At 41.1% G+C, this 26,571-nt stretch overlaps 1 protein-coding gene across 1 annotated transcript in view; it reads left to right on the forward strand.

Moving 5' to 3' along the window:
• The window catches only part of Wb (wing blister), a 163,370-nt gene that overhangs the window by 58,125 nt on the left and 78,674 nt on the right, over positions 1–26,571 (forward strand). The window contains exons 3-13 of the mRNA XM_076801863.1: positions 734–976; positions 4,915–5,145; positions 9,707–9,943; positions 10,112–10,273; positions 10,379–10,675; positions 11,394–11,654; positions 12,191–12,438; positions 12,777–13,011; positions 14,536–14,762; positions 14,850–15,037; positions 15,325–15,606. Coding sequence (XP_076657978.1) covers positions 734–976; positions 4,915–5,145; positions 9,707–9,943; positions 10,112–10,273; positions 10,379–10,675; positions 11,394–11,654; positions 12,191–12,438; positions 12,777–13,011; positions 14,536–14,762; positions 14,850–15,037; positions 15,325–15,606 — 2,611 coding nt within the window. The remainder of the gene's footprint in view (positions 1–733; positions 977–4,914; positions 5,146–9,706; positions 9,944–10,111; positions 10,274–10,378; positions 10,676–11,393; positions 11,655–12,190; positions 12,439–12,776; positions 13,012–14,535; positions 14,763–14,849; positions 15,038–15,324; positions 15,607–26,571) is intronic.

Below are 26,571 nucleotides of genomic sequence, written 5' to 3' on the forward strand. Positions count from 1 at the left end.
GTATCCTCGCCGCTCTATCTTCCTTTTCGTCATTACATACTGAAACGAGCGAACCGTAGGAACACCGTAGGCGTTCCTCTGTGTGCGCCATCAGTGATACCTAGAGAACGTGGAAATATTGCAGTGGAGCGGCACACGCGAATCGTTCCCCGAGCGAGGAATCGGGTTTGGTGAATTATGATGATGTCTGTCGTATTTCATGGCTCTATAAACAGCGTAGGCACCGCGAAATCATTGTCCCTTAACCCCTTGAACTGTTACGAGCGACTTCGCTCGGAAGGCAACGCTCGTTCCAAAGAAGATTTCACGGTGCAGATATTTTCTCTACAAATTGTACACAATTACACGCGATCCGGGACCCTTGCTGCTGGATCTCGGGGTGCTGCAGGACGCCAGAAGGCGGCTACGGTCTTCGCGGCGAACAGAATTCTCCATTTCCGTGATTTAAAAAATCGGAATTTTTGATTTCCGTTTTCTCAGAGTTCCCTGCAAATTTATTTCACCGTTGCACACGAGACGCTTCAAGTTTAGACATTTTAATGCGTAATATTTAATTACTTTGGAAATACTCGGCTGTAAGTAAAAGTTCTGAGGGAAATTAATGGAGTATGTTAGCGGGAGTGATTTTTCTATTGAAAGATTATTTTACGTATTTCTTGTTGAAGATTGTTTTAGTTTTGTGTGTGCTCCTATTGTGTTTTGTATTAACGTGCTTTGGGCATTTGGTTTTCAGGTGTACCAAGTGGAGTACGTGATAGTGAAGGCAGCTAATTCACCGAGACCAGCCGCGTGGATTTTGGAAAAGTCTCTTGACGGTGAAAATTTCCAACCATGGCAGTATTATGCTCCCAGCGACGAGGAATGTTGGACGCGATATTCTGCGCCGCCCGTTTCCGGAAAACCTCTTTACATCGGCGACGACGAAGTCATTTGCACCAGTCTCTATTCAAAACAGACACCTATGGAAAACGGAGAGGTATTGTTCGAACCACCATTAAAATCCTCCTACAACGCCTTGTGCTTTCGTCAGAAAAATTGAACGAATCAACAGTCCATTGAAATTTAATTTTCATCTACCTCTGTGCTAGAATATTTAATTTTCTTCAGTCTCTAACTCAACATATTAAAAACAAAGTAAATTGAAAGTGAGTTGAAATTCGATTCAACAGATTTTAAGTACAGTAAAGTCTTGATCTAAACCGAATAGTATAGTATACAAATAGTAACCCTGCACGATCTATGTCACAGCACGGACCCGAGGATTGGGCTTAGATCAAACGTTACTGTAACAACAAAATAAATTCTATTGTTTTACGGTAACTGGAAAATAGAAGGCTATCGACTAAACTGTTTATAAAACTCCCTTTCAATTTTTACATATTTCTTTAAAAATCCATTGAGCCAAGAGTCTATAAAAATTGAATTTCTGTTTGCACAAGTTAAAAACAAAATTAAGCCCTGAGAAATCAAAAATTATTCATTGAACTGCCCATAAAAAGTCCCAGTAAAAGTTCGCATATTTTTAGAAAATTTTAAATAATCAGAACGAGATAAAAATGGAATGTTCATCACTCCCTCTTTGAAAATCGTATTTAATTTCAGTGGAATCTGTATTTTTCGAATTTCTGGATACTCTTGCCAGTACTTGTGCACGATTCGCCGCATAGTAATGATTAGTTAACGATTAGTTTGCCAGCTGTCCAGAAACATTTACGACAATCGATCATCGTCGATTCTCGTTAAGGAGTAACGGTTATTATTTGCATTTCTCGCGAAAATCCGAAGCGCGAAAACGTCTGTTTCTTCGATTTATCTTGGTGGTCGTTCGAAACGAGATCATTAATTATCGTTCGGTCTGCGCGGACGGTTCGTATATAGTAATTACATGATTGGATGATTAGCTGGCCGATGGAGAATGCGCGGAGAGGCGTCTCGATGGAAACTAGTCCTCCGAGGCATTTCCGGTAAACTGGAGGCTCGTTATCTCACCTATCGTTTCCTAGGTTTTCGAATAATTCGAACGTGTCGACGTGAAAACCGATGAAATGTTTCATCCTTGCCACGGGATCTACCAGGAGAACACCATAGCATTAACACGTTCATTACTAGCATCATGATTTCTTATTTTATTGCATACATGTTACACGTTATTTAAAATAAGAACGCGTGGCATGATTATCGGAGAACACACAATCTTTCTGTGACATTCTTTTTCACATTTTGTGGGAAGTTGCACAACCATCAGCATTGCTGCAGAAATAAATATAAGTGGCGACCGTGTAAATCAAGTTATTTATTCGAACTGAAATTACTATGAAACGTTCGGTCGCGATAAAACGAAATAATTTGTGCAAGTTGACAATTTTTAAATGAACGTCTAACTACGCTGAATTTTTATCATTTTTGTGTGAAGTATTGGTGCATGCAAATGCGAAATGCACTTTCAGCAGCGCTGTGGACAACATTGTTCGTCACACAGTTAAAAAAATACGTTTTCCTACGTGTTTCGCATTCTAATGATTTGATCACACATACACAGTGTGAATACGCAAAGCGACATTTCACCCGGAGGAAGATGGCGAGCGGTAACGAGGTGAAAAAATTGGTCGGTCACGAAACGTAGGAGTGTAGGTGTGTACACTCCGAAACCCGTGTAATTGTTCCGTATTAGGAGCCGCGTATTGCCATTTAAGTATGGGACTCGGTTTCGCGTCATTCGCGCAGCGCTATCCGCGAATGATTTATTCCTTCGGGCTCGTGTTTAACGTTCCCGTGAATTTACTGCCGCGGGCGAACCTTTGAAATCGTCACCATTAATTGCTGATATTGCGCCAGCTACTTACCCATGCGAAAGAGCCGCGATAACAACCTAAATATTATACAATATTCACCGAAACGTAATCTTACAAACTCGTTCGCCGTTTGGTACACTTTTGCAGGCTCGAGAGGGAACTTCTTGAATTTTTAAAATTTTCTTAATTTTTTCTGTGTTCATCTTTTCGTTGCTTCTTACATTTTTTTAATAAATTCTGACTTCATCTTTCATTTCCACTCATTTTGATTTAAAGAAACTAGAGTCACTTATTCACTGCAAGACGGAAATAGCTAATATCAAACGTACACTTTCAAAAATATATAACTCGCGTAATTTTGATTATATTTACTTGTAAAAAATCATACGCGTACTTCAAATACCAATGAATATGTGTAAAAAATCCCGATGTAAAAGGTTCAGCAGTTTTCCCGGAAAGAATTCCTAAAAATTCGTGGAGAGACGGTCCCGAGAAGCAGAATACCCCTGCGGCAGCCATGTTGTGACGTCATACTTGCTTCAGACAGCGAGTTTTCTGCCGAATATTACAAATTACTCCACGATGAGGTAGAAATTCGCAATTTCGGCTCTGTACAGACGTAGATTGGACTTCCAGGAAACACAAGTGACCACTTTTAAACTGCTCGTTGCAATATTGAAGCGTTAATTTGTCAAGATTTTGACCGTTGCAAGTTTATATACGTATATTGCAGAGAAATTCTCTTAATTTCGGGAGATTTAGTGTTCGTATCGAAAAAAAAGGCTCTGTACAGACGTAGCGAAGACGTATAGAAACACGGTGGTGTGCATTTTTAATTGATTACTTACTTATTTAAGACGTAAAATGTCTAGAAAAAAAGGCACGCGACAGTCAAGGCCAAATGCCTGCCGGCCCCCTTAAGATATCATTGATTGTCCCCAACCAGGGGCAGTTCCCTCGTTAGCGTCCCGTGGAGTCATCCCCGAATGAACCTCGTCCTTTCATTTCGGTCGGTTGTTTGGATGTTATTGTTCGGAGTCTTTAAAGGGACCAGAAAAATGGGCGAGCGCCACGGCGGGGGTAAATTAGCGGATTTCTCGGAAGAGCGGCAGATAATTAGAGCTTATGGCGACGCAGAAGCGCACTCGGGATCGGCTTTGTGTAAACTGGATGGCGGATGAGACGGGAAGCAGGACGGGACGATTCCTGGTCGGAGGCTGCCGAGAGAGAGGGAACGAATCGATGATACAAAAACGGCGATCCCTACATTCCGGCCATGTATGGAGTAGGCTAACCTTATATGGGGCTCTCACGTACGCACCTCCTATGGGGGGTTTTGCCGGGTTTTACGCGCGTCTGCGCGCGGGTAGAACTCGCCCGAGAAAAAATCGGGAATCGACCGGCCGCGTGCGTCACCGCAGGAAATGTCCCCGCAGCTTTATCCGATCTGCTCTTCAAGATCGAGAAGCTTATACGCCCCTTTGGCACAACCATTGCTCTCTGTTTTGATAGAATAATTACCCTCGGACACGAAATAAAGCAGTACAGTAACATCTTGAACTAAGTCGAACAGAGCTGCACGATCTTAGTCACTTCGCTTGTCCCCTCCACTGGGGGGCATGGCCCGAGGGGTCGAGAAGCCATTGCCGAGCAGTGTAAAGTGTAAACATGTATATCGGTGTGAACCACTACTAATTCAATTACAAAACTTCTTCATTTTTTGATGGGACTTTTACCAACCTGCTTGTGGCATTTTTCTGATTAAAACGACACTAAACACGGTATAATTTGACGAGGTCACAAGAAAATAGTAGCCCTGCACGATCTATGTCACAGCACGGACCCGAGTGTTGGGCTTGGATCGAAACTTCACTGTACAAGAGGTTTTAACAGTCAAAACAGAGAAGCCCAGTATATCTCCAAAGCATTATGCACGTAAAATCGTGTACGTAGCAAAAATGTGAAATGAAAGTTCAAAAAAGTCACCAATAAAATGCAGAAAATTAGGCTTTAGTATCTCTCGTCGTTTTACCAGGAAAAATCCCCAAGAGACGCCCTTGATAGACTGTAAGCGCGAACGAGAATGATCTTTTTAAATTAGGTTTCTGATGTTACGTTGCAGATCCATACGCATCTGGTGAACGGTAGACCTGGTGCTCTGAATCACAGCACGACCCTTCAGGAATTCACGAAGGCTAAATACGTGCGGTTACGACTTCAGGGTCTCCGACGTAGCGGAGAAGCGATCGTGGACAGGAGACGGGCCTTCTACTCGATCAAAGAGATTAACATCGGTGGAAGGTGTTTATGCTCTGGGCATGCGGCACGGTGTCGCTATAGTGTGCAACATGGGGTGAGTCGGGTAATTTTTTCATGCGAATTCGCTTGCCCAGTCTTCTCTGGCTCGCAAGCTTTTCATTCATCTATCTCTGTCATCGTATCTCTCGAGTTCCAATCTTTGCGCTTAAAAGATTGCGATGGGATCGAGTAATCGTAAGTTTCGCGCTCCTATACAATCCTTAAAAATTCTTATAAGTTGATCTTAAGTTGATAACTAATTTTCTGCGCGACAGAAATGTTTCTCTTTAACGATATCATTTCACCTATTGTATCTCTAAAGTCCCTAGGAATTTTTCTTTTACAAATTCTCCCCTCTGATCTGCTCTTGATCGAATAACGAACTCGGAATCAGTATTTTATTTGATCTCGGTGAATAATGTGTTCTGTAACATATACGACATTATTGTGTCTTATGTTCTACGTATGCGATTCAACTCTATGATCTTGAATTTGAATGTATGCGTAGAATAGTGTGATTTAATGGTTCAGAGGTAATGATTAACGGCGTCTAAACAGCAAACGGTAGCAGAGCCGAATCTCGTTCGAATTCGCCTAACTAAAGTTAGATTTCACGAATACCTCGGATTCGGGGGGACCGACTTCGGAGGCAAGAAATAAATCTGTCGAAAGTGCTATAAACTTGTCAGACCTTTGTCTGCCAACGCTGCTAATAGCAGGACCGCTCTGTGTTTCGCTGTCTCCTTCGTAACCGCCTTCCTTAGATGGCAGACTCATTAATGGCCGAATGTTCATAGAAATTTATATTTTTTATAGACTAGCCAGCGACCCTTCTCAAAGCCATTTTTGTTCACTGCTGTCTCCCTCCGTCATCAACATTTCTACGGTTGCAAATATTTTAATCCTCACCCTCAATTGTTAAGGTGGCCACAATAAGAATTTTTAAACACTCTTGGCCGTATTAATTCTAAGCAAAATTTAAGTAATGTCATTTGGCCCTTAACACTTAATACATTAAAACTCTGTTTTCGTGGCAATGTTAACCCATTGCACTCGAAGCTGTTTTAACTCCAAAACGAAATATTTTTTTCGACCTCGAATATTTCCCTTCTATATATATATTTTTTTTTCATGTCATACATACGAGAATGATGCAATTTACTCGTACAATACTGAAATGTTTAGTAATTTATTCAATACAAACAAATTTAATAATGTAAAAAATATTTTGAATACAGCAACTTTTAGTGGCGCCTTAAAGTCGCCATTCGAGTGCTAAGGGTTAAAAAGTTGCTATCTAACAGTAGGACAAAAATTGAGCCGACTGTAGTGAGCCAACTAATAAAATAATTGTGAAATAATAGTTGTGAGAATTTGTGCGGTTAATTTGAAATTATTTTTCGATAGAATTAATATTAATAAGGGGTTTGTCAAAGGGTTCTTCTGAGGCGAAGATTGCAACAGAATCCGCTGTGTTATTGAAAAAAAAAACTTGTCAGTCGACGCAGGACTCATTCGTTTTGGTTGATGTCATATCGACGCAACGACGTCGAGAGAAGCAAACCTGAATGCCATTAACATCCATAAATGGACGTTCTCGAAGTCGAGGTCTAGCATAGACGAACAATCGTGATATTTTAATGTCTTCGAATCTGTGACCGAGACTCTCGATTCTTGCGAAACTATTCACTGTTGCGCATCGGTCGCACCTTCATGCTGTGCTGTTTCACTTCTAATCGAATTGGGAAAATCTGTTTTTCCATTCCCACGTAGATTGTTATTCACACCGAGTCTTTACACTAGAAATATTCTGTATGTCCGAATATACTTTGAACACATTTTATAATAGGTTGAGGGACTCGATTACTGTGGGGGTACCAATATACCTATATTAATTGTACTTATTTTTAAAGCATAATGAATATTTAAAAAGATACATATAACATATATTAACTGAGTTTTATGAAAAGAATTTAATATTTCTTTTTAAATATTCGTTATCCTTCAAAAATAAGTGTAATTGATATAGGAATATTGGTACCCCCACAGTAATCGGGTCCCTTAGCCTAAATTTTGTCCTTATTATTTCATATCGTTGATCGATGTTGACAGTTTGATTGAGACATACCACGGAATATCTTCGATGACCGGACTGCATTCAGCAATGCAGTTGCAATTCGGTCTACGTGCCGGTCGTGGGACGCACCGTGCGTCAGAACCCCTCAAAAACTAATATCATTTAACCCGGCGAGGATCGCCAAAAGCTGATTCTAATCGATCCATTGTAAAGTCAAGTGAGTCATGGTAAAAACGTCCGAACACGCCTAATTTATTCGGCGGGCCCGAGACAATATTATGCAGTGTTTAAGATATGCACGCGCTCGTGCAATTCCCGGCAAGAAAATGTAAGAGAATAAAAAAACTGGCTTCAAACTTACTGCAAATAGATCAGAACAAATAGTCTCTGAATAAATTATACTACAATTCGGGCTAGCAGCAAAAAACTAAGTCTGCATAAAATTTGGGACACTTTGCATTAATAAAATTGTACACCCAACAGTTCGGAAATAATTTCAGGATAAATCGAGCCCACTATACTGCATTTAATAATCGAAGCAATCGCCGATCACGTTGATCGCGACGATTTAAGTAGCTCGCCGACGTTAATTAAGTCCTCGTCACGTTGATCTCACTAAATCACCCGATAACGTTTCGAATACGCGGTTATTAATTATACTCGCGATACGTCCATTCTCATGAATGACAGGCTGCCATTGACGAGGGAACACAATGAAGCTAGTGATATATCGCAAAAAGCATAAGTTATGACTCGGTGCCCGCATCTGTGACTCGACAATATCGCTCGACTTACAATGCCGACGAGCATGTAATGGTTATCGCCAGGTTTGTAATTCTAATCGCTGTGTACGACTACCGAGTGCGTGCGCGCAACTTGTCGTTGCTTCATTGAAAATATATCGTGCTGATTTTCTAATTAGATGGACGCTAAGCACGATTCATTTACAGATCCGAGGAATAAATGCAGCACAAGGACAATCTGCCGTTAACATTCCAACCCTTAAATGCATAGTGTTGCTAATTGGCAATGTTCCTTATGCATTATTCGCGTTTCTATTGTGCCAGAAACACGAAGGGTGCGTGAGAAGTAGAGCAAATAAAAAATGTTGTGAGACAGTGAATTCAAAAAGGTTCCAGAAAAGATCAACAAGACATTGTTTTCATATTGTTTCTAGAAAAATAAATTTGCTACTTAAATATGTTTCGTAATGTTCACAAAGCAATGAAATGGACTCTGTGTCGTATTTTTATTGTTCTCAGGAAGATAAATTAACTATTTAAAAAATATATGAAAATTTTTATGAAACGGTATTAACGAGAGTCCTAGAAGTCCTAGAAAAATTTCAACAGGTGGTATAGACTGACTATGACATTTTTAATGACCCCAAAAATGTAAATTGGTGAATTAAAAACATTTTTACGATCTTGCCAAAAATTATGCGTTCGAGGGTCAACAATTTCGGTGGTTTAGACCGAGATAGTGTTTCTGAGAGTCGTGTATGGAAAATATTGGCGTGTCGGTGGAATGCGAAGAAAATCGAGATTGTTACGAGAGCGTTTGCAGTAACCGTGGAAAATATAGATGCGCGTGCGTGCGATGTGAAAGATGGTGGCTGCATCGTTGCTCCATCGTGTGCGGCTGCGTTGCGGTTTTATGCGGTATTACATAAAAGGGAACCTGAACGTCATCTAGCGAATCTCGCTCTCTAGACCTCTCGAAGAGCTCGATATTATTTATTGCTGCGATAATGGTTATCCTGCGTGCACGCAGCCGCGCACGCACGCACGTACGCGTCCGCGTGCGTGTCGTTGTAACAAATAACCGGATCCTGTTTTTGATAATCTTTCCCTCGGCACTATTTCACGCTGGCCGTTCACAACGAAACAATTTCCGCTTGGTTTCAATTATCTTCGGCTGGCGCCTTGCTGGTCAATAAAAAATAATTTATCGAGCATCCGCGCCCGTCTCCGACGATTTATTAAGAACATCAAAACCTGCGAGTTATCACAAAAGTGTGGGCAAAATCAACGTGTCGGGATAACAATCGAAAGGGAAAATGGTACTAAGAAATATTGCGGGACTTAAAGATAGAGTCGATTTTATTATCTTAACGCGAAATGTATTAAACACTGAAAGCAATTGGCAAACGTTGCCTTGTAAGATTCGTCAAATTGCAATTTTTACTAGAGGTTGATCTAACTCTGTACGACATGATGCTACAAAAATTAGAATTGCACGTAACTCTGTTTTCGTTTTAACATCGTTTTGTTCATGGACCTCGCATTAATGTCAGGGGTAATCAACAACCACATAAAATTCCCACTGTCTCCGAGAGTTTGCACAAAAATTTGCACAAAAATTTAAATTACTCGCAGGCTAGTGTACTGCAGACTTGTTGAAAATCGCGAGTTTCTTATGCAACACGATCCGCTGGTATAGCAAAGGGAAGGCGGGCGTGTTGAATGTTTGAATATGTATCAGTTACATTGCCGAAATGATTAACGAGCGTCCATTAAGAGGTGGTATTGTTTCTCAGCACCAAGAATGCGAATGCGAGCGCCAGACGTGCGGCGAAAGATGCGAAAAATGCTGTCCAATGTACAATCAGATTCCGTGGAAACCTGGCACAGCTGCGAAGGGCTTTCACTGTGAGAAATGCAACTGCAATGGACATGCAACCGCGTGCAGATACGATCAGGAAGTGGCCGACAGAAGAATGTCCATGGACACTCATGGGAAATTTCGCGGCGGTGGCGTCTGCATTAATTGCACAGTAAGCCCGAATTTCGTAAAAAAATAAAAAGAGAGAACACTGAACGATCCATCGGCAAAATGGAAACGTTCATTTCTACGACTCGCCGTTTTGCATCGTGAAAATATTTTAGACAATCCTAGATTTAGTTTTGTTAATTATTGGTACAGGATTATTGATTTGTTACAGGAGCACACGGCCGGAATAAATTGCGAAAAATGTCAGGATGGATATTACAGGCCAAACGGTGTTGCCCCTGACACACCTGAGCCCTGTTTGCCGTGCAACTGCAACGTGCACGGTAGCACGGGTTACTGCACTCCTGATGACTCGTACACGCACCTGGGAAAGGTAGAAACGCTTGCGCGCCTAATATTATTCAATACCTGTAAAACAATCGTTACCTTTACGTCGGGAATCGATGCATCGAATGAAACGCTAACAATTCTGCTCTAGGTAGCAGGCGCTTGCAATTGCAAACCGGGCTATTCCGGCTACAAATGCGATCAATGTGCTGCCGGTTATCGTCAATTCCCGGATTGCATGCCTTGCCCGTGCGATTCCCGCGGGATTCTTCCGTCCCACGACTGTGAGGGAGACTGCCTTTGCAAGGCGAACGTCGACGGCGAATTCTGCGACAGTTGCAAACCGGGGTACTTTGCACTGACCAAGGAAAATCTTGACGGTTGCTATCCTTGCTACTGTTTCGGTGTCAGCGACCGCTGCAGCGCCACGAAGCTGTCTTATTCCATGGTAAAAATTCACAAGAACTCTAAGGACACCCATTTTAATGAGTCGCAAACAATTTAATAATTGGACAACTATATAGAAACATTAGATGAATTTAAAAATACCATTATACTATCTTCAACTTACTAGACGTATCAAGAAAGAATATTGTTAGACCACTCCAGTCTGTTGCAACATGGATGACACAACATTTTGATTTTGCATAAAGATCTTGTGTGCCGTCAGTTTCGTAGTTTACCCATTCCTTTTTCAAACAAGTGTATAAAATCTGGAGTCTGTTAACCTTTAGCACTCGAATGGTGACTGTAAGGCACCACTAAAAATTGCTGTTCCATTATTCAAAATATTTGTCACATTATTACGTTTGCTTGTATTTAAGAAATTACTAAACAGTTCAGTATTGTACGAGTAAATTGCACCAAAAAAAAAAATATATATATAGAAGGGAAATATTCTAGTTCGGAAGAAATGTTTCGTTTTCGAGTTAAAACAGCTTCGAGTGCAAAGGGTTAATTCGCAATAATTTCAACTAAGAAGTTAGAATTTAAATGTCACATATTTACAACTTTGGGATTAAGTTAAAATGGCCCCAGTTTCTTTGAACGTTGAATGGTTTAAGTGGCTGTGTATGAATAACAGCTGCGCAGTTTGGGACTCATTGTCGGTCCCTGATCTGCAGGACACGTATCGCGGATTGTTTTCTGGATTATGGGATTTTCAGGTGTCGTCTCTGGAAAATTGGCGAGTCACCGATATGAACGCGTCCCGTGCTGTTATTCCTGTCCTGGACACAGATAACGGGTGGCTGACGGTGTCGCGTTACGAGGTCGAGTACGATAGTCCGTTTTGGCTGGCACCGGCGATTTATTGTGGCAATCGTCTCTCATCATACGGCAGTAATATCACTTACTCTGTCACCTGGGTCGTTATGCGCGGCGATACCAGCGGAAAACCGACCGCGGGACCGAATGTTATTTTAGTTGTAAGTATTCATTCAGCGTCGCGTGAATAATGGCACGGTTAACGCTGTCACGGCCTACTACAAGACAGACTCAATGAAGTACGGAAGTCACAATATACAGGGTGTCCCGTCGATCACACTCGCCGTCTGGCCCTTTAACATCCCGTCAAACGTGTTAAACGCACTTGCTTTGAACGTCCATTTCTCCTATCGTCTTCATTGTTCCACGGTGAAAATCGATTTTCGAAAAATAGCTCATTATCGAATCGTTTTATTTTTTGAAAGCTCCAAGCTCTCTATTTTCACAACCCATCGTTTTTCTTAAGTTTGCCGAAAGACGAATAAGTAATTTGCAGTAACTTATCTTTCCTCGCAATGGATATCCTTTCGTTCATAAGCAAATCTCCCGAAGGGAAAGGTTCCATGCAAGGTGTGCCTTGAGCATTTGTTGTTCCTGTTCCACGTTTTAGTTCCGAGTTCTTTCTGCCCACCCGAAAGGCAGATTACCATGATTAGCATTTTTGCAAAATTAATCTTCTCGTGTTATTCGTTCGCAGAGTAATAACGGCATGCGAATAGCTCACGGCGAGGAACATCATAATGGCCAGGAAGCGGAGATCAGCGTTCCTCTACGTGAAAACGGCTGGTATCACGTACGCAGCGAGATCCAAGATATTCCTAGCAGATTGAGGAGAACCGAATTTCGCGGGGATCCTGTTACCAGGATACAAATGATGCGGGTGCTCGCGGATTTGAAGTATCTCATGATAAGGGCGCAGTATCACTCCGAGCAGATCGATGGAAGGTGCGCAGGGTTGATAAATGAGCTTGTTAAGTTTGTTATAGGGGTGGTTTCTCCGAAAATTTTTTTAATTCAACGAACTCTGTATCACTGATTTAAAGATGGATCTCTCTCTCTCTCTCTCTCCTTTACAGAGATGTTTTCTTTTTGTCGCCATCTTATTGGACCTTGAATGAAAAGAATTCATATTTGCAATTATCTTGCGATACAGTAACGAGAATCGTTATACAGGAAATTTTGCTTTGAGATTATTCAGTATTGCGGCTTCTGGATGATAGAAATTAAATCCAGAAAGTAAATCCGGAGATGGCGAATTCACAGCTACAGTTACACTGTTCCAGTCTGCAATCGGCGGCCATGTGGGTCGGAAAAGTAGCAGCTGACAGTGGCAGCAGTAGTTTGGTGGAAACCTGCGAATGTCCCGAGGGATACACGGGACTCTCGTGCGAGGATTGCGCGTGGGGTTACACGAAGGTGATAAAGAACGGATCGGACCATCAGGAGCATCACGTGTGCGTCAGGTGCGATTGCAACGGACACGCGAGTACCTGCGATCTCGTGCTCGGCGAATGCACGGTAAGTGTTTGTGTGTTGTTCGAACTTTTCTTACGCATCAGACCTTGAAATCTGTAATCCTCGTTGGAATTTCTTGAACGAGTACGTGTCAAGAGGTCAAGGTTGAAATTTTTAATTTTCATTGGAATAATGCCCACTATATATGTGCGTGGAGTAACGATCTAAAGATTATTATTTAATTAGGAGTAGACATCGTTTGCCTCACGCAATATGTTCAGTCCAACTTTAATAATTGTCGAAAAAAGAGAGCAATTTTTATTTGGCTCCTGATTATTGCAATTAATGCACGAGATTCTTATTTTTCATAAAAGTCCGCAGTCTACTGATAAGATAGAATGAAACTCAGCAATTTAGGGGTGGAAAATATATTCTGAGGGTATTAAAATGTTCATAGAAATTTCCTGCATCTATATTCTGCAAAAAAGTTTGGTACAAATTGTACAATAAAAAAATACCCAATAGAACTTCAACTTTCGCGCAACACGGAAAACCTGAAGTAGGAAAATTTGAATATCTCGGAAACGATTGGCTCAAAATTAATGTTTTCGGTGTCAAAATGTTTCTAAAAATTCTGCACATCTATTCCATTTCTCAAATTTTCATAATTATGTTTAATTACGATTTTTCAACTAAATATAGACACGTTAGCGCCATCTAGCGGCGAAATTCTAGAACTAAACTAAAATCTTGAAATAGCGCCACTCGGCGTAGCGGCAAAATGCTGAAACTAGTAGACAAACATTACCAACAGTCGAGTTTTTAAAGAGAACAATAGTGACGCCATCTGTAGTAGCGATGATAGAACTTAGTACTGGCAGAGTCGTTACCATATGGTAACACGGAGACGATCCAAAGATCTCTCTCAATAAAAATAATGGCTTATGGATCAGAGACGGATCCAAAGCTCTCTCTCAATGAACAAAATGGCATATAGATCAAAATCGCTCCAAAGCTCTCTCTTAACAAAAAATAATCGACTGTTGGTAATGTTTGTCTACCAGTTTGAGCGTTTTGCCACTACGTAGAATGGCGCTATTTTGAGATTTTACGGGGCCGTTAGTTCGGACATTTCACCGCTAGATGGCCATAACGTAACTACTACCGTGGCGGGTCTACCTTGAAAAAGAATATGTTGTGTTATAATTCTGGAGCTGCAAGAAGTGCATCGGAAGAAGTGACATAAACATTTTGAGCTACTACATGAATACAAAAGTAATGAACACTTTATTAACCCTGTATAATTACACATTTTCTTAATCCTAGATAATTGTAGATAATTCTTGTTAGCTTTAGGTAGCTGCAGGTTGCAGTTTGTAGCCCTAGGTAACTGTAGGTAACCGTATGTAACTCAAAGCAGCGGAGTCCCTTGTTCTGATCAATTTCTTGGATCCTGAGGCCTTTTGATCTCCCCCTGTTCCCCGAAACAAGCGAACCAACTTGTATTTTCATTGTCCTCGTCTCGATTACAGCGACAAACAACGAGTCAGTGATTGTTGCTTTAACGAAAATTTCCTCACTCGACAGACCTGCGAGCACAACACGGTGGGACCAAAATGTGACCGTTGCTCGCCCGGATTCTACGGTATCGCTCTCCACGGTACGCCCAACGATTGCAAAAGATGCGCCTGTCCGCTTCTGATCGAGTCCAACAACTTCAGTCCGAATTGTCAACTGGACGACCCAAACAACATCGACAGCGGCTACGTTTGCACCCAATGTCCCCAAGGGTACACCGGCGATCACTGTGAAAGGTACACAAAAATGGCCGTTAAAAATATAAGAACAACACGCGCATTTGACTCGCGTTTACACTGATCACACATTTAATTTTCTACCAGCTGCGACATAGGCTATTTTGGAAATCCTATGATCCCTCGGGGCACCTGTGAACCGTGCACCTGCGGCGGTGGCCCTTGCGATCAGGAGACAGGACGATGCCTAGAATGCAGAGGCAACACGGAGGGTTGGAAGTGCGACAAATGCAAGCACGCGCACTATGGAGATCCTCTGGAACAGAACTGCTTGCGTAAGTAGTTTTGCTAATAACAATTATTATTCGGCAGATATGCCTTCATTATTATTATTACACAGTTTTAAGTTCAGCTTTCATTTGAAACGCTTCTCAGTATCATTTAAGTAGCCAGTATCAATCAGTCGTAATATTATGTTCAATTATTAGGTTGTCTCTAAAGTTTCTTTCGCGGTAAACGATTAATTACGCGCGGGGGTCACGAATTGATTGGCGCACCTAATAGTAAGGAAAAGAAAAGAAAATATGGGAAAGGGGTGAACATGGACCTTCTACTGTTGCAGCCTGCGACTGCGACCCTCTCGGCAGCGGTTCCATCGAGTGCGACGGGAGGAGCGGTCAGTGTCCCTGCAAGCCTTTGTTCGAGGGTCGTGACTGTTCCTCCTGCATCGAAGGTTACGGGAACGTAACCGCAGGTTGCCGGGAATGCGACTGCGACGTGGGTGCCCTCGACGAGGTCTGCGATCCCGTAACCGGCGAGTGCAGGTGCGCGGATGGCGTCCTTGGCTTCCGGTGCGATCGTTGCGACGTCGACCATTACGGCTTGTCCGTGGGAGGCTGCAGAGGTAAGTACCGTTCCGCCATTTTTACCAACAACGTTCCCCCTTGACATGCAACCGGTGTCCCCCTCCTGCGAGTTTAACGATCATTTATTGGATTCGGATACGTTCCCCGAACGTTCCGCGTTCCTTTCGCGTCGGCAAAATTCTGATAGCAGAAAATGAATTTTGTGGCAGCAATGCGATGGTAGAACAAACGTGTTAGCCTTGATGATAAAGAGGAAGGCTCCTCTAGAACGAAAGAAGCATCAGAATTTTCTCATAAATTACTTCTATGAGAAAGTTTATGATATAAAATGACGAAGATGTGTGTCAAAATGGTGGGCCCATTCTGACCCAAGGTATCACTGCATCTTTGTCTTAATCTTCTGCCAATCTGTTTAACACTTTGACTGGCAAACTAGAAACCTCAAAAATTCCATAAAATCGAAGTAAGTTATTTAGTGAAATAAAAATTGAAAAAAATTAATCATTCAACTTTCTTGCATTTTACAGATCCTAATCGGTACAATGAATATATTAACGTAAAAATTCATTTTAACACCTGGACGAATAATTCCGTCACCCACATATGGGTGACATGGCAGTCAACGTGTTAAATTGTTATTATATTGGATTTAATCCCTGAAGCGAAGAATATCTGGGTATAACTGAGATGCTATGTACGTCGAACCCCGGCGGCTCCTACAAAACGCTAGCGCCGCGAAACCTAGCGGCACCGCGCGCGCGGAAATCGCGATCGTAAATTAAAACTAAGCTAAACAGATTACACGCCCAAGGGCTTGGCCCTTGTAAATCTCGGGTAACGTTCTGAACCCACGACTCCTGTCCAGTCGGATAAGTGCCCGGTGCTCGAGGAGAAGTCGAGAGATAAACATCCGCAGCTCGGTTAGAACAAGACGAAGCGTTTTGCATTACCGTAGCCGACGATCCTCGCGGTGCACCGCAGCGGAACTGTTCTCAACGACCTGCGATTTCGTGCCCGAAAACAATGCGATTTCCACTGATTTATCATCGCAATTATTCCCTACTTCACGTAAACTGACCCACGTAATTGTCCGCATACCCTTCGAACCGGAAGAACATTTTCCGTGAAGCTATCAGGTGTATGCGAAAGTTGAATCTTCTTCGGTCGTTCATACGTAATCATTAGACTGCGAATTTCGTGCGTTTATGAACAAAATTATGAAATAAAAGCAGTGAGACCGTTCAAAGGATTGAAAAGTGCTGTCGCATTATTTTCAACTGTATACAGCGATTTCTGTGTATATGTCGCCAAGGCCTGGGTGATAAGCGTCGCGCTCTAGTAACGGGTATGTCGTTGATGACATATATCGAGAATTCACTGTACTTCATAAAGAAAAGAGATTTTATTTTGAATAAAATTCCGCAGTCTAAGAATGACTTGCAATTGAACTGCGGATTTTATGCATTTATAACAAAAAATAGGTAGGTGCAATATAAAACAGTGATAGAATGTTGCCTTATGTCAACTGATTAAAATTGTTAGAGGAAGATATGAATGACTTGGTTCTAGTACTTTGCAATTGACTTCAAATAAATTTTGATGTTGCAGAAAGGTCCACAGTCCGATCATGAACGTATCTTCACCATCATTATAAGCTACTATTTTAAATTTTAAATAGAGCTACATGTCCGTCTGTCAACCGGCAATACATACACAAAAAACGTACCTGCCAGCAAGTGCGCTATAAAATTGTTCTAAATTTGCAGTACACGCACGGTAGGAAGAGACTCGAATTTTTGGGACAAGCTAATAGATGTACGGATGCAGTATAGTAGGTGTAAGAAGCCCGATCGAATCCTAAGTAATGGCCGGTCGACACAGGGGCCGGGACATCGTATCTCACGGCCGCTCGGAGATACGGGGACAGATATCGCGAGATACGGGGCACCATGCGAGCAGAGAGGTTCTAGCTCGCTTTAGCTCATTCTCGAGCGGAGCTACGACTTGTCCGAGATGTTAATTAACTACCGGCAGCTTCCTTCTTTCTCGCCCGGGAACCGATACGCTTCGTTTAACCTGGACCGCTCGGTCGCAAGGATGTCCCATGATCGAGGCACTTCAGCACTCCGGTAGGAAATCATAGTATTCGCGGATTCCTCGTGTACGCCTCTAACGGCCGCACTCGGAGACAAACTGAGTGGTTCGACAATCTTTCGCCGGGCCCTATCTGCGGTTTTCAACGTGGATTAACGTAACGGATTAACGGAATCTGGGGGGGGGGGGTGATATTAAGTACTTCGCCGCTTTTATGGTAATGGACGTAGAAAGTTTCCGCGCCGTCAGCGAAATCATGCCGATAAGAGCGCGGTTAGGCGGAACGAATCCTATGCGAAACTGAAGCTAAATGGAAGCTTGTCTCTTCCGTCAATAATTCTAATCGATTGGGGATGCTTGTGTCACGTAACGATATTAAACATTCTACACACTGCGAAAGAAACTTTTGGGAAATAGTATTAGGGGGCCTCGTAAGTAATCGATTATTTTGCAATTTAAAACAAACTTTGTAGTAAATTCAAGTTTTTATTTCTTAATTTATTATATAATCTGCATCATTGTCACGGACAGTTTAACATGATTCCTGCAAATTTTCAATCCCCCTCTTATAGAAATCCAGGTGTCTTGATCGGTGTCTTTGTATAGTTGACCATAGTGCAACCATAGGCTTCTCGATAATTCTTGTATACTTAATTTTGGATCAGCTTCCACTAGAGATTTTAGGGTGTCATTATCAAATTCAACTGGTCGTCCACTTCGAGGCCTGTCAGAGAGATCATAATCACCGGCAGCAAACCTTCTGAACCAACGTTGACACTTGTTGACCTTCGATACATCCCCATAAACATCGCAAATTTTCTTCGCTGTTACCGTTGATATACCGAAACTGAAAAATTATGCAATGACGAATATGATCCTCGGAAGGTACGGCCGCCATTTTATTATTGTAAAAAAAAATTATACTTTTTAGAATATTTTGAATACAGGCTCGAAAACTGTAAAAGAATACGTGTTTCCTCTTCAACGATCGGTACAGAACTAGAGGCAAAAGAAATTCTTTGCAAATAATTGATTACTTATGTGTACCCCTAACTCTTAGCACTCGAATGGCGACTTTAAGGCGCCACTGAAAATTCCTGTATCATTATTCAAAATATTTTTTACAATATTAAATTTGTTCATATTTAATAAATTACTAAACATTTCAGCATTGTACGAGTAAATTGCACCATTTTCGTACGTATGGCATGAAAAAATATATAGTTTCATTCCTGGTTCAACAAATTTTTAAAATCAATATAATGCAAGAACTTCTGGAACGACTGTTTAAAAGAAAATTATCGAGCTACTTTTACATACATTATTACTTAGTCGTTAAGAGCCTATTAATAGACACTGAATTTCTCTTGTTTATTGTTTAGGTGCTGCTTAAATAATACGAAATAACTCCTGTTTTTCACGAGAAAATTAAATGTCCCAAAAATTCTTTTCTATCTCCAAATTCTTCATTCAACACCAATACATTTTTCTTTCACAAATCGTCTCGTTAAAGTATTAGATAGGTACACTACCAGAACAAGTTCAACCATAAGAACAAGAAGAAAAAATAGATAAACGATGAAAAATCGATGACTGATGCAAGCATAAATTGAAAAATGTACCATGTTTTAACCCTTAGCACTCGAATGGCGACTGTAAGGCGCCACTGAAAATTGCTGTATCATTATCCAAATATTTTTTACCTTATTAAGTATGTTTATATTCAATAAATTACTAAACACTTCAGCATTGTACGAGTAAATTGCACCATTTTCGTACGTACGGCATGAAAAAATATATACAGATGAGAAATATTCTAGGCCGGAAAAAATGTTTCGTTTTCGAGGTAAAATGGCTTCGAGTGCAAAGGGCCAATACATGTAAGAAGAACAGGAAGTCAAATGAAAAGTATGCCGGTCCGGCTGACAATGGCTTCGGTAACGATACGAACGGCTCATCAGCATCGTCGGGACTCATTACCGTGACTCGATGACTCCTTAGCGGAGCACGCGCGTACTTCTCGCTTTTCTCGTTTCTCCGTTCGAAGAGAGAACGAAGAGCGCAAGGAGTACGAGAAGGAGAGATGAAAATCGCGAAGGATGCGAGCTCGTTCGTTTTGGAACCGGGGATCCCGATTAAGCCGGCGATGTGCTAATTGCATCTCGGCCGCGGTCTGCGTGACAGCGTCTATTTTGATATACGTTGTTACGAGCGTCTCGATATAATGCGTCTCCTCGCCATGACTCGCTCGGTGAACATTGGTCGAGGCTGCTCTCGAAGATTTACATACGGGATCACGTATGAAAAATACAGCCTCGTTCAGCCGGTCGATTATCGTATCGCGCACGGCGACCCAAGCCGCGCCGCGCCGCGCCGCGCCGCCGCTGCCATGCGTTAATTGCCTCGCGGGAGCACAGTTTAACCATAACTGCGGACGTCTGTATTTCTCCGGCGATTTTACTCGCTCGGCGACCGTTCGTATTGATTTTATTCATGCCAATAACGATTCCACCAGCATCCATGCTGTGATCGAAGGACTTCGAATCGCTCGCGCACCGACCATTTGCAACCCCTTGTACCGTGATTTATTTTACGGTCACAGCGATTGTTTAGATCTTTAGCGTTCAGGGATGGACGAAAATTTGTGTCTATTCTTGGCCTCTGTATTCAATTTCAAACAGTTGGAGGAGTTTTCAATTTTTTCAATTTTTTTAACAAATTTGGAGGAATTGAAATCGAATAAAATTGTATTCTCAGCGTCAATAGCCCCTGTGAATCCGAAATAAGTAAAAGTCGTGTCGAGTCCTATGTAAATCTGTATTTTCGGATTTTTTGAAAATTTTTTTCAATTTTTTGGACAAATTTGGGGGAATTGAAATCGAATAAAATTTTATTCTCAGCGTCAATAACCCCTGTAAATTCGAAATAAGTAAAAGTCGTATCGAGTCCTATGTAAATCTGTATTTTCGAATTTTTTGAAAATTTTTTTCAATTTTTTGGACAAATTTGGAGGAATTGAAATCGAATAAAATTGTATTCTCAGCGTCAATAACCCCTGTAAATCCGAAATAAGTAAAAGTCGCATCGAGTCCTATGTAAATCTGTATTTTCGAATTTTTTGAAAATTTTTTTCAATTTTTTGGACAAATTTGGGGGAATTCAAATCGAATAAAAGTTTATTCTCAGCTTTAATAGCCCCTGTAAATTCGAAAGAAGTAAAAGTCGCATCGAGTCCTATGTAAATCTGTATTTTCGAATTTTTTGAAAATTTTTTTCAATTCTTTGGACAAAGGGGGAATTGAAATCGAATAAAATTTTATTCTCAGCGTCAATAGCCCCTGTAAATCCGAAATAAGTAAAAGTCGTATCGAGTCCTATGTAAATCTGTATTTTCGGATTTTTTGAGAATTTTCATAAAGCCGATCTGACGTGCACACGGGCGACTATAGTCTGGACTATCGGGGAAAGGGTCGAGATCGACGGTAAGTCATTTCTTGCGGAGGGGGCGCAGAAGAAAAGAGCAACTTCCGTTCCCGTACGGCTTATCGATCGTAGCGGGCGATAGGGCGTCGATCCCTTTTTAAATCGCCGCCGATATACGATACAGGACGCGAAGTGGCAGCGATCTTAAGGGCCGATAAGAGCCCTGTATAAGGCACCTTCGCGGACAGTGACACGGAGGCGACATTTCGTGGGCCTTCTTGCCCGCCGCCTCTTCTTCTTCGCGCGCTTTCCCCTTCGTCCTCGTGCTCCGATGTTTAGACCCCGCCGGGGGTCTTTCACTCTCGCTGTTCCCCGCAAAAACTCGACGAAACCGCGGAATGCTGCCTTGAGGTATGCCTCGTGTATAAATTTGATTCGATGCGCCGCGCGTCATCGCAGCTCCCGGCCACGAAACTCCCATACTGATTCGATAATCGTCCCCGTAGCGGTTACAAACTCTCATGCGATAACAGTGATTGCGATAACTTCGGTCTCCAACTTGGCCAAATAGCAACGGCGACCGTGAGGCGTCGGTAAAAGTTGCTGCGTCGTTATTCAAAATATTTTTTACATTGTTAAATTTGTTTGCTTTTAAGACATAGGACTGCGGATGCAAAATAAAAAAGGTTTGCATCGATTGCAAGACACAGGAGCGAAATGAAAATTTCTTTCTTCTTTTAATTAGTTTATTAACGATTTACGGGACCCGTCAAAATGACGGATTCTATTATTTTTAAATTGCGAATATTGAGATTGTAAAAATGCATCCATGAGCAATTATTTAACGAATTGATTTCTTTGGGTATATATTATTAAAAAAAATGGCTATAAACTTTGATCGATACATTCATGTTATTTAGCAAAAAAAAAAACCGTCAAAATGACAGATTCTATTATTTTTAAATTGCGAATATTAAGATTGTAAAAATGCATCCATGAGCAATTATTTAGCAAATTTATTTCTTTGGGTATATATTGTTTTTAAAATATTGCTAAAAATGTGGGTTGCACGTTCTCGTTATTTTTATAAAGTAATGTAAAATAGCCATTTTTAGTGGTTAAAACCAATACGCTGGTGCCCCTAAATCTTTTTAATATGTCCACCGCTTTAAATTTTTGTCATAAACGCATAAAATCCGCAGTCCATTAATAAATTACTAAACATTTCAGTATTGTACAAGTAAATCGCACCATATTCGTACGTGTAACATGAAAAAATGTGGTATCAAAATGAAAAACATGAGGTGCCACCTCGGCGTGGATCAAAGAATAGCGTCTCGTGGCCGATATATGTCCCAGGCTGGACCCGCGTTTTGGACAAGTATCGAGTAAACGCTGTGCGGATTTATGACAAAAATGGCTGAACGTGATTCGAAACTATAAAAAGATTTGAATAATTTGAGAATATGAAGCCAAATAAGACCGCAAAATGGAGAAATAAATCAACGGGAAGAATTTTTATTTTGCCCGAAGATACCAGACTAAACGATCTTAAAAACCACCTAAATGAAATTTTTAGGAAACAGGTATTTGACAAAATTAAAAGGAATTATATACAAAAATATCATAATGAAGCAGCGGATTTTGAGTGGCACAAATTTCCAAGTCGAGTAGATCGTCAAATTCAAACTTCAATTTCTAGAATCAGAATTGGGCACTCAGAAATAACCCATTGATTTTTGTTAAATAAGAAAGAAAATACGATCTGCGATATATATAAAGTACCAATTAACATAAACCACCTAATAATAGAATGCAAAAAATATGAGAATGAAAGGAAAAATGCCAAGTTGCCTAGATCCTTACCCATTCTTTTAAGTTCTAAGGAGTATATCGCCGGTCTTGCCAAGTATATCAAGGATACAAATATGTATAATATATTGTAAGAAAATGTACCGTGTTGCTAATGACCTTTGATGTTGAAGCAACATTAAATAATTATATTATATATATATATAATAACTTTGTGCTTGTGGAATGTCGTTCGACGACTGCTAAATAAATGAACGTAGCCGCGTGTAGATCATGAAAAGCAGATTGTGCGAACACAGGATTGATTTGCCGTGTACACGAAGAAGGGCATCGTCGTCTAACAGTTCGAAATTCGAGTTCGCGAGAGAGGTTCGGTACGAAGGTTCTCCATCATCGTTCGAAAACGTCATATCGTTCTCCGGTGCGCGTCGAGCGCGTTGTCTCCATCGGAGCGGGGTCTTATTACACTTATCGCGTGTTATCTGGGCACACGGGTTTTCTGCCGGTGCAGGCCGCAGGAGTCTTTTAATCTCGGGCGTTTTATCGGCCGGGACGATCGTCCCGCGAAGCGGAAAATCGTTACGATTATTATCGGGACGCGACGATTGAAAGCATCGTCGACCGACTACGGAGATCGTTATACAGCCGCGACCGAAAGGCTCGGTTTCCGCGGGCTGCCCTCGGCCCGAGCCGAGTATCGGAAAACCGTCCCGTCGATCCGCGATTTTAATTGGTGTTTCTCGAGCGTTTCTCCGCCCCCTAGCCCCCCCGCGACAGGACACCACCGGCTTTCACCGGCGCGAGTTCTCCAGCACACGTACTGCTCGCTAATGATGCAATCGGCCCATCAGATACGTCGACCGGCGGCTGCACCTTCCTCCTCCCACTCTTTATACCATCGCATACACTCACCTGACCGTCTAGAAACGTGCTAGCCCGAGGAACGCGTGGGCCGGTTAATTTAATCAATTTTTTATCGCGCACACGCTGCGCGACAAAATGACGCGACACTGGTTTTCACGATTCCTCGGAACCAATCGTCCGTACGATTATTGTATTAGGTCGTCCCGTAAGTTCGTGCCGTTTAAATTGTAAAAGTAAAATATGTAATCACCCTTTCGTTCCACAACCTCTTCTGACCTTTTTGGTAAAGACATTATGTCGCCACTAGAAAATTTCTGCGGTTTTTCATTGGAATACTTTTCAATGGTGAATAATATAAACATGTCCACGGCACTTATGGGACGACCTAATATGTCATTCTTAAATTAATGATCTTCTACGGGGACAAGGTAATACTGTTTCGCACGGAAGCTGGTTAATTTAGTAAATTATTTGTCGAGTATACTCCGGGGCAAAACGATTCTCGATACCAATCTGTGTGTAGAATTTTTATATGAACCTTGAGCTAATTATTTCTCTTCTGTTCGAGTAGGTTAACACTGTTTCGTACCAGCTAAATATTTTGCATTATTTTTCTACGAAATTTTTCCACGATTCCTTAGAGTACTACAAAATTGTATTTTATTTCATACAGTAGCTCTGCATAAAAGTATGTAAAAATTAGGAGAAGGTAAATCTATTAAAATTAAATAAATATAAGATGTAGTAACATTACATTGGAAAATAATAATCGTACGCTGTGGGGTAGTTCTAAAATTTCCAAATTTATTCAATCAACTGTTCTGATTGTAATAATATCATCAAATAAATTGATCAAAAATGAAAAACCGAACAAAATACATACACGTGAAATAAAATATATAATAGGTGTATCATATTTCACATAATTGAATAAAGGGGTGTTCTCAAACAGCCCAGTGTATTCAATCAAAATACTATAACCGTGACAATAAAGTACACAACGGTGGAACGAACAGAATAAACAAGACCAACATTCACTACGTTTTTACATAATCGGAAAATATAAATTACATACCGCTAAAAACGATAATTACACGTTCGCACAAGAAAAATTCTCTGGCGTTGTTCAACACTATCGAAGAGAATCGCAGCTAAATATTTTCAACTAAATTAGAAATTCCAGGATACCCGTTGCGTTGTTCCTGCAGCCAAGCAATTATCAGTTCATCTCGATCGTGTGAAATGCAAGACTTTACGACCGTTTCCCAATACCGATGTATGTGTGCATATACGCAACCTCCCGTGCAAGTCCCTAAGCCGTATTAACGGGCGAAGAAAAACTGAAGAATAAAAATAAAAAAAAAGTCACAGGCTCCACCGATCCACGAGAAAAGAAACCGATAATATTACCCGATAATTGTACACGTCCATTAGCCTTTCGATTGCGGGGAAACATTGAACGCAGCAGCGCCTAACCGGACAGTTCTCGCCGCGTCTTCGACTTGATTTGTTGGCGAAAATGTTGCCCGGTTTCGACCAGCCTATTAGCAATTAGTTAACGGTGGATTAAAATCCCATTATCGGGTTTTATCGTTTGCCCGTACACCGATGGGGCTTCACGCTGTTTTATTCGGATTCGAGCCGACACTCGTTAAGCGACGCTCGTTTTAATTTGTCGCCCAGCCCACGAGCTTCTTCAGCATCCGTCTCGCGTTACAATGCATCTTTATCTCCAATCGACGGCTGCATTCGTGTCTCTACGAAACTGAAAACTCGGCAGCGTTAAACAATTTTTCGATTGCCTCGTACGGACTCTTACTGCAATTATCCGGTAAATTAATTTCTTTGGATATGTGGTAAAAATCGCTGAATAAATATCACTTCTCTAAAGTACTATAAAATAGTCCTTAGCACTGGAAGTAACTATTTTATAGTGTAGATATATTGTATGACCTGTTAACCCGGGTATGACACCCTGGCGTCTCTCATGAAACCATAAAAATTATTGTGTTGATTTTCTCAGAGTTTACTATCGCAGGATCATGCGTCCAGTGCCGGATTGCTACCTTTTTAGGCCCCGAGCACTTAACCCTTTGCACTCAGCGCTATTTTAATTCTGAAACTGAATTTTAACTCCGTCTTCTTCTTTCCGTGGTCTATTCAATACAAATGTTGTACTGTAACAAACATTGTGTAATATTTTTAGTAATTTCTTCGAGATAATGCCACAACAATTTTTAGTGGCGCTTCAGAGTCACCGCTCGAGGGCAAAGGGTTAAAAGATTTTGAATCCCCCTCATGCAGGATCACTTGAACGCACTGTAGGCTGTACCTCTACCATTTCTTGGACATTTTAACCCTTTGCACTCGAGTGGTGACTCTGAAACACCACTAGAAATTATTGTGGCATTATTTCAAAGAAATTACGAGAAAAGTAACAAAATATTTGTTACATTACAAAATTTGTATGTAACAGATTACTAAACATTTAAATATTATATGTAGAAATCAAATCAGTTGCGTATGAATGAAATGAAAATATTCCAAGACGGACGAAAAATTTAGTTTTAGAATGAATATAGAGCCGAGAGTGCAAAGGGTTAACAACAGCTTTCTCGGACAACAAAATGAGACCAATTTTTATAGAGTTTGAGAAAAAATCAAGACAATCTTACGAGGGCCACGAATAAATTTCTGCACCTAATAATTAGACTGCGCGGCCTTATGAAAAATAAAAATTGCCCGCATCAATTACAAGAAAGTGGAGTTACGGAAAAATTGATTTCTCGACTTAATCATTTCAATAGGTT

The sequence above is a fragment of the Halictus rubicundus genome, chromosome 16 (assembly GCF_050948215.1).
Source record: "Halictus rubicundus isolate RS-2024b chromosome 16, iyHalRubi1_principal, whole genome shotgun sequence".
Lineage (NCBI taxonomy): Eukaryota > Metazoa > Arthropoda > Insecta > Hymenoptera > Halictidae > Halictus > Halictus rubicundus.